The sequence below is a fragment of the Camelina sativa genome, chromosome 19 (assembly GCF_000633955.1).
Source record: "Camelina sativa cultivar DH55 chromosome 19, Cs, whole genome shotgun sequence".
In the NCBI taxonomy this organism is placed as follows: Eukaryota; Viridiplantae; Streptophyta; class Magnoliopsida; order Brassicales; family Brassicaceae; genus Camelina; species Camelina sativa.
Window position 1 is genome coordinate 11,181,391 of NC_025703.1, and position 6,919 is coordinate 11,188,309.

Below are 6,919 nucleotides of genomic sequence, written 5' to 3' on the forward strand. Positions count from 1 at the left end.
ATAATAGCAGAAGGCAGCAGCAACAAATGCTGCAGCAGATGGAGAGAGGAAACTATTCTCCTGGTTCAAGTCCATCTGGAATGGATTCCAGGGATCTCTTTGACTGTCACCTCGGTTAGTTGAATCTTTTTCCTACGCTTGATTGGATATGGTTTCATCAAAGCTCAATCGCTTCTTTATTTTGTTTGGTATTTCTTCTAAGACCAGTCTTGTTTTGTTTGCTACCAGCACCAAGGATGTTTTCTAACACACAGGAGATGATGAGGAGAAAAGCTGAGCAGGCAGCTGACCTGCAACAAGCACTAGAATTTCAGAGGAAAAGATTTCTGAATCTGCAGTTGCCCGACATGGACAGTGAATCCTTTCTCCATCACCAGCGTGGTCTTGTTATTGGCTCCCCCGTTCATTTTGCCTCTCGTGGCAATCAAAGCTTGCTATTTCGATCAGAAAACACTAGTGAAGAAGTCATCGAAGGTTATTCTAATCCCCCTGCATGTAATTTGGCTTTATCTAACTTTTATTCACTTTCGCCCTCCTATCTATCCTCTAAGCAGGTAATGGTGATTCAGGACATTTTCAGTCTGAAGCAAATCGANCTGTCACCTCGGTTAGTTGAATCTTTTTCCTACGCTTGATTGGATATGGTTTCATCAAAGCTCAATCGCTTCTTTATTTTGTTTGGTATTTCTTCTAAGACCAGTCTTGTTTTGTTTGCTACCAGCACCAAGGATGTTTTCTAACACACAGGAGATGATGAGGAGAAAAGCTGAGCAGGCAGCTGACCTGCAACAAGCACTAGAATTTCAGAGGAAAAGATTTCTGAATCTGCAGTTGCCCGACATGGACAGTGAATCCTTTCTCCATCACCAGCGTGGTCTTGTTATTGGCTCCCCCGTTCATTTTGCCTCTCGTGGCAATCAAAGCTTGCTATTTCGATCAGAAAACACTAGTGAAGAAGTCATCGAAGGTTATTCTAATCCCCCTATATGTAATTTGGCTTTATCTAACTTTTATTCACTTTCGCCCTCCTATCTATCCTCTAAGCAGGTAATGGTGATTCAGGACATTTTCAGTCTGAAGCAAATCGAGCGTTTCTGAGTGATACTGATCATAACATCAGCCAAGAACGTGGTTACAATTACCATCTCAACAACGGGTATGTCTACTAAGATAATAAAAACGGTTTCTGATCATTTTCAAGGCTTTAAGTCGTTTCTGAATGATTTACACATCCACTCTTTTATTATTTTGGCTCAAGGCAAGAGAGAAGTCTGGAGAACGCGCTGCCTGATAGCTTCTTTGCTTCCCCATCGAAGACTGGTGAAATTCAAGACCCCGAGTTTGAGAAAGAGAATTGTGCTACTCTCTCTGTTACTACAGAAAATAAGGCAGCCTCGTCAGTTCAATCAGCCTAGCAATTGGTATGTGCAAACTTTCTTCTTGATTCAGTCACATTATCGCATAACTATTGTTAACACTTGTTAATACATCTTCCTGGATCTTTCCAGGTTCGATAGAAGCAGAAAGAAAGTATGAAAAGGCATTTTAAGCCAGACTGCAACTTGAAGGTTCTCTAAAATTAAGTTGGTATTAACTACGTGGTTTTAATTTCTTTGGTTGCAGAAAAGTAGAGACTGATAAAAGAAGCAAGTAGAAGTATTTTGTCTATATGTAGAAGCTAAAGCCGGTTTTATAATATGGAACAGAAAGAAGGGTAGAATTTTACATATTTGGAAAAAGGCAGTTGTGGAATGCCAATATGCAATAGAAATTACAGCTAAGTACTAACCTCGACAAAGCATTGATAGGCAGAACTATATAGTGACTAAAACCTTCAAGTTTTAAGTTTTCCGTCTGTTCATCGATAATTGTTACCTTTCTACTGGGTTATAATCCTGGTTCTGAACATCAGTTGTCAATATAGATGAATGTCTTTGTCTTTGTTTTGTTCGTTTTCATATGATCTTTTTTCTTCGTTGATACAAACTATATATATAATATTATATTAATTAACCAAGCCTTATGTCAAGAATGAAAGCAAATGGATTCTTTTAGGGTTCGGTCAATTAATTTTATTCATTTGTAAGACTGCTCTTTAAACTTAAGCTGTCTTTAATTTCAAAACAATTACGACAACAATCGGAAACAATAATGCAACAAGAAACAGGTTTATGCTCTCTGCATCCTTGGCTAAGGTTATACCAAATATCAAAGTTGACGGAGAGATGAAAGTGCTTGGCTTGTGTTTCTTGAGATTCGGTCATGTATCGGTTCCTGTCAACAAAGCTATAGATCAATACACTTGAAACTCTGATTAAACGTGGTTGATACAAAGTAGAGATTTTGGGATTGATCGGGATCATACCTGAGTCGGAACAATGTCAATTCTTGATCCAGTGATAGTTTCATACAAGAAGATGTACCTGCCATCATCACGGTTCCTTGCATCAGTTTTTTTAATACCAAAACTACTAGCAAAAATTAACGTAGTTCAGTGAACGTCCGATCTTACAAAGCATGTACACACAATGTTTCTTTTCATATTGAAAACATGTAATAGAACAATCCTCTAGTAAAATTTATAGATCAAAATACATACCGCCAAGCTAATTCAGTCACGAGTTCTGCTGGAGCAGCAGGCAGGACCTGAAAATTACCGACGATGGAGACACCAAGAATTTTAGCAGGGTTCTCAGATAGAGTAGGAAAAATGAAAATTACATTGTGAAGATGTAAGCATACCTTGTCCTCGTACGGATTGCAGTTCTCTTTGAACCATAATCTTAGGAACTCCTATTTGAAAATAAAAAACAGAGAACGTGTGAGTGAACAAAGTACTACAACCCAATGAAACCTGACTGAGAGCAAAAACAGGCAAAATCACTAACCTTATCAACATTTTCAGGCTCCAGGCCTTTTTGGAAGCGCTCTTCATATGAGCCTGCAAGCCAGTATCTGCTGGAATCGGGTGTATGAATCTATGAACAATGTGTACAAGTGGATGATGATTTTAATCAGTGATTGTGGCAGTTGTGCAGATATGTCTTCAACTATGCATTCGAAGAGAGACAGACATGGAAATAAAGAGAAAAGATAACAGACCTCATCAATCAATAAGATTGAGCCATCACTACTTCTTCCAAACTCGTACTTTGTGTCTACCAGTATCAGTCCATGTTCCTTGGCAACACGCTAATGCAAGCATGATATAATTAAAATCTATTAGACCTTCCAACAAAGCACAACATTTCAATATCGAAGCTAGCAAAATATATCAAGAAACTGATATCTTGTGGTCTGCAATTTAGAGATTATTAATCACTATAGTCTATGGCTTTCGATGGAGGAGTTGTAACTAACCTGCCCAAACTCAAACAAGCTCAAAGCTTTCATACTTGCTTCATCAAATTCAGCTTGAGTCATGAATCCACCTTCAACTATCTGCAAGAATCATCTGAAGAATTAGAAGAAACACAGAACAACACAATTGTGGCTTATATATTCTTGTCTTACAGCTAAGCAGATCACAGAAAGAGCAACCTAATGACTCAAAAAACTTATTTTATGGTTTATATAAACATTTACTGTAACAGGTTAATAGACCTCATTTGAAGAGATGGGCACATCATGATCCGCAGCCTTAGTTGTTGGTGTAAGTATATTAGCAGGAAGCTTCTCGTTTTTTACTAATCCTGCATAACTTAGTAATCAGCATATGAATGATCTTCTAAGATGCACTTAAAGAAGAAGACAACTAATAAATGGCAATAAAAGAAACCGTACCATCTGAGAGCTCATTCCCACAATAGTTCCGAACACCTTTATTGTACACCGTCCATAAAGACGTGTCAGTACTTCCAGTCACATATCCTCGAACTACAAATAACAAACATAAGAGAACAGCTTAGAACTAAAGCAAATAGAGGCTGCATAGGGAAGCGTCTGACAAGGTACTCTATATCTAGATCCAACACGCACTAACCAACAAACTCTATGGGAAAAACAGCGCATTTCTTTGCGATAACAACATTTTTATCAGGAGAGGAAACAATTGCATTTGGAGTTATATGCTGTGTGTTATTGAACCACCACAAACTTGTCTCGTTAAGAACCTGAAAGTTAACCACCACAAACTTATTATTCATTGCAGTTTGTTCCATTATTCAGCAACACTGTGGAGCTTTGAATATAGAGGACAAACCTGGCCTTTGAAGGGAATTGAAGCAAGATTTCTGTCGAATGCACTCAACCGATCAGTTGTAATAAGAACCAGATAATCACCAGCATCATAAATATCTCTGACCTACAATATCAATTTTACTATCTTGATCAGTTCTCAATTCCTAAAATCGACAATTGTGTTGGTCTAGCACAAGCTTGGTCTTTTCAGAAAGATATGAAACAAAAAGGAAACATTGCTAACCTTTCCCCTGATTCTAGATTTCAGACCAGGAACAGTCGTTAGAAGATTCGTCTCAGAGAGACAATTAGAAAGCGAGTCTCTGATTGTGCCAAGAACCTCTCCTTTCCGGTTACTCGTGACTAAATCGTCAAGCGACAGTTGTGATCGTTCCTCCTGCTGGTTTTGAGCCTTCCCCTGGCAAGACATAACCAATGAACAAGGTTTTGGGTATTTCCTGAACTCCGGTGATGTTCTAAGGAACGAGACTGATGCAAAAGCTGGGTTTTTAACAGACACTGTCCTAGTCACGCTGTGGGGTGTTCTCAACGGATTTAGAGTTGACCTCACACACTGAGCCATTCCAGAAACAGACACTTAAAACCCCTGCACCAAAAAAAACCACAAAATCTTAAAAAATTATACGATTTTGAACTCCATTTCAGAAGCAGCCAGCCAGCCTTACAAAGGCATAACAAGAAGATAGGAAGGATTCTAAACGAAACCCATAAATTCAGGATTATAGTCCAAAATAAACTCTCGAAAGGAAGAAGAGCAGATAACATATAAGCGAAACGAGTAACACCACAGCTAACACAAACACCGTGAAAATATGAGAATCGAACATGTGAGAAAGGAAGAAAGCCAAAACCTTTGACCAAATAAGCTAAAGCCGGAGCGCGACGGAATCAGTTCTGACAAACAGAGAGACAATAGAAGCCGGCGGCGATAAGTAGGGAGAAACACAGAGCTCGGAATTTGCGTTTGCGTTTAAAACCTGAATGTTATTTATTTTATTTTTTTTTTCACAAGAGAGAGAGAGAGAGAGAGAAGAAACAAAAACACGGCTTTGCCCTCTCGGGGATCAAGATCCGTCACCTCTGCAACCTCCGAACACCAAAATTTGTATTTTTTTTTAAACCAAAAGGTTAAACCTTTGCTTGAAGTTTGTGAAACCCTCGAAGGGAGATAGATGCCAATTTAGAGAGAGAGATATGGCGAGGCAAGCTGGGAAGCAGAATTGCGGGAGGGTTGTGTTAGTTTCATGCCTCGCGCTTTTAGCTGCGGGACTTGTTGGAGACTTCCTTTGGGCTTCTTCTCATCCTTTCTCCTCGGTTGGGATGTCTCTTCCCTCCTCTTTTACCACCGTGATCGGACAACTCCCTCCTAATTCCAATGTAAATGCTGTCTCTTGTTCATGTAATTGGATCTCAAAACATAAGATAATTAGGCTCAGTTTCTCACTTCTTGCGTCTGCTTTTGGTGCTTTTTCAGGGAAGCAATACTGAGAAGAAGAAGAACGATAAAGTTAGGGAAAGAAAGCTTTCTGCAACGTTTCAAGATTTAGCTGCTCCTGAACTTAAATGGGGGAAGATGTCAGCTGCTCCTGTGCCTCGTCTAGATGGAGCTGCAATTCAGATTAGGAATTTTCTATATGTGTTTGCTGGATACGGCACCATTGATATTGTAAGCCTCTTATATATCCTTCTTTAAAGAAAAAAAGAAAAAGAGATCTTTGATCAGTAGTATTTGGTGGTTTCTGACCTATGATGAGCTGTCTATTTCTTTGTGTCTTCGACATTCAGGTACATTCCCATGTTGATATATACAATTTCGTAGATAACACATGGGGAGGAAGATTTGATATGCCAAAAGAGATGGCACATTCACATTTAGGGATGGTAACGGATGGTAGATACATCTACATTGTCACTGGTCAATATGGTCCTCAATTTAGCTAAAACTTTTGTGCTTGACACTGATACAAATTCGTGGAGTGACTTCCTTCCTTTACCAGTTCCTAGGTAAGGATGATTACATGCCATTCCTACAGATGATGTTGGGGTTTGAGAAATGGCGGTTTAACTCGTTTTGATATCATTTTGCTGCTTAAAGATCTTCTGCGATGCTAAATGATTGAGAGGAACTGAGTGACAAAGTTTGTCTACATTCAGGTATGCTCCAGCTACTCAGCTTTGGAGAGGTAGACTCCACGTGATGGGTGGAAGCAAGGAGAATCGGCATACACCAGGGGTTGAACACTGGAGTATAGCAGTAAAAGATGGGAAAGCATTGGAAAAAGAGTGGAGAAGTGAAATTCCAATCCCTCGTGGAGGACCTCACAGGTTCTCTGTTGAAGTCTGTTGTACTTGTAGTTAATCCTTATAGCTACTTGCCTACTTCATACACCTTCCTCCGTTTTAATTTGAGTTTTGACTGTTCTTGTGTGACTTATAGAGCATGCGTAGTAGTGGATGACCGGCTTTTTGTCATTGGAGGTCAAGAAGGTGATTTCATGGCTAAACCAGGATCTCCCATCTTCAAATGCTCACGACGTATGGAGGTATCCAATAATAGACTACCTGTTTGATTAAATATTCATGACTCCTCAAGTGTTGCAATTTATGAACATCATGTGTCCTTTTTTCACCTTGGTGGTTTTAGGTTGTATTCAGTGATGTCTACATGCTGGATGAGGAAATGAAGTGGAAAGTTATGCCATCAATGCCAAAACCGGAT

The 6,919-nt window shown here is 39.3% G+C and overlaps 3 protein-coding genes and 1 pseudogene across 3 annotated transcripts in view; 3 read left to right on the forward strand and 1 right to left on the reverse strand.

Moving 5' to 3' along the window:
* LOC104767694 (zinc finger CCCH domain-containing protein 55-like) overlaps nt 1–589 on the forward strand; it is a gene marked incomplete at its 3' end in the record, with an annotated part of 10,102 nt that extends 9,513 nt beyond the window's left edge. Inside the window, exons 6-7 of the mRNA XM_010491683.2 lie at nt 382–474; nt 555–589. Of these exons, the coding sequence (XP_010489985.2) occupies nt 382–474; nt 555–589 (128 nt within the window). The remainder of the gene's footprint in view (nt 1–381; nt 475–554) is intronic.
* LOC104765996 (zinc finger CCCH domain-containing protein 55-like) lies at nt 603–1,958 on the forward strand. The gene is made up of 5 exons (XM_010489793.1): nt 603–607; nt 722–967; nt 1,048–1,156; nt 1,259–1,421; nt 1,509–1,958. Exons 2-4 carry the CDS (start codon nt 730–732, stop codon nt 1,413–1,415), a joined length of 504 nt encoding a protein of 167 aa, XP_010488095.1. The 5' UTR covers nt 603–607; nt 722–729; the 3' UTR covers nt 1,416–1,421; nt 1,509–1,958.
* Nucleotides 2,058–5,146, reverse strand: LOC104765998 (phosphoribosylaminoimidazole-succinocarboxamide synthase, chloroplastic-like). The gene is made up of 13 exons (XM_010489794.2): nt 5,052–5,146; nt 4,424–4,786; nt 4,202–4,303; nt 3,983–4,112; nt 3,784–3,876; nt 3,604–3,692; nt 3,361–3,441; nt 3,103–3,192; nt 2,889–2,978; nt 2,743–2,793; nt 2,600–2,646; nt 2,366–2,423; nt 2,058–2,274 (listed from the first exon to the last, which is right to left on the reverse strand). Exons 2-13 carry the CDS (start codon nt 4,760–4,762, stop codon nt 2,209–2,211), a joined length of 1,236 nt encoding a protein of 411 aa, XP_010488096.1. The 5' UTR covers nt 4,763–4,786; nt 5,052–5,146; the 3' UTR covers nt 2,058–2,208.
* Nucleotides 5,372–6,919, forward strand: part of LOC104765997 — an 8,049-nt pseudogene continuing 6,501 nt past the window's right edge.

Excerpts from the sequence above, each read along its gene's own strand:
- LOC104765996 (XM_010489793.1), top strand. The coding sequence starts at position 730 with ATGTTTTCTAACACACAGGAGATGATGAGGAGAAAAGCTGAGCAGGCA. Across the intron at positions 968-1,047 it reads TAGTGAAGAAGTCATCGAAG|GTAATGGTGATTCAGGACAT; the intron begins GTTATTCTAATC and ends TCCTCTAAGCAG. Across the intron at positions 1,157-1,258 it reads AATTACCATCTCAACAACGG|GCAAGAGAGAAGTCTGGAGA; the intron begins GTATGTCTACTA and ends TTTTGGCTCAAG.
- LOC104765998 (XM_010489794.2), bottom strand. The coding sequence starts at position 4,762 with ATGGCTCAGTGTGTGAGGTCAACTCTAAATCCGTTGAGAACACCCCAC. Across the intron at positions 3,693-3,783 it reads TGGGAATGAGCTCTCAGATG|GATTAGTAAAAAACGAGAAG; the intron begins GTACGGTTTCTT and ends TAAGTTATGCAG. Across the intron at positions 3,442-3,603 it reads TGCCCATCTCTTCAAATGAG|ATAGTTGAAGGTGGATTCAT; the intron begins GTCTATTAACCT and ends TGATTCTTGCAG.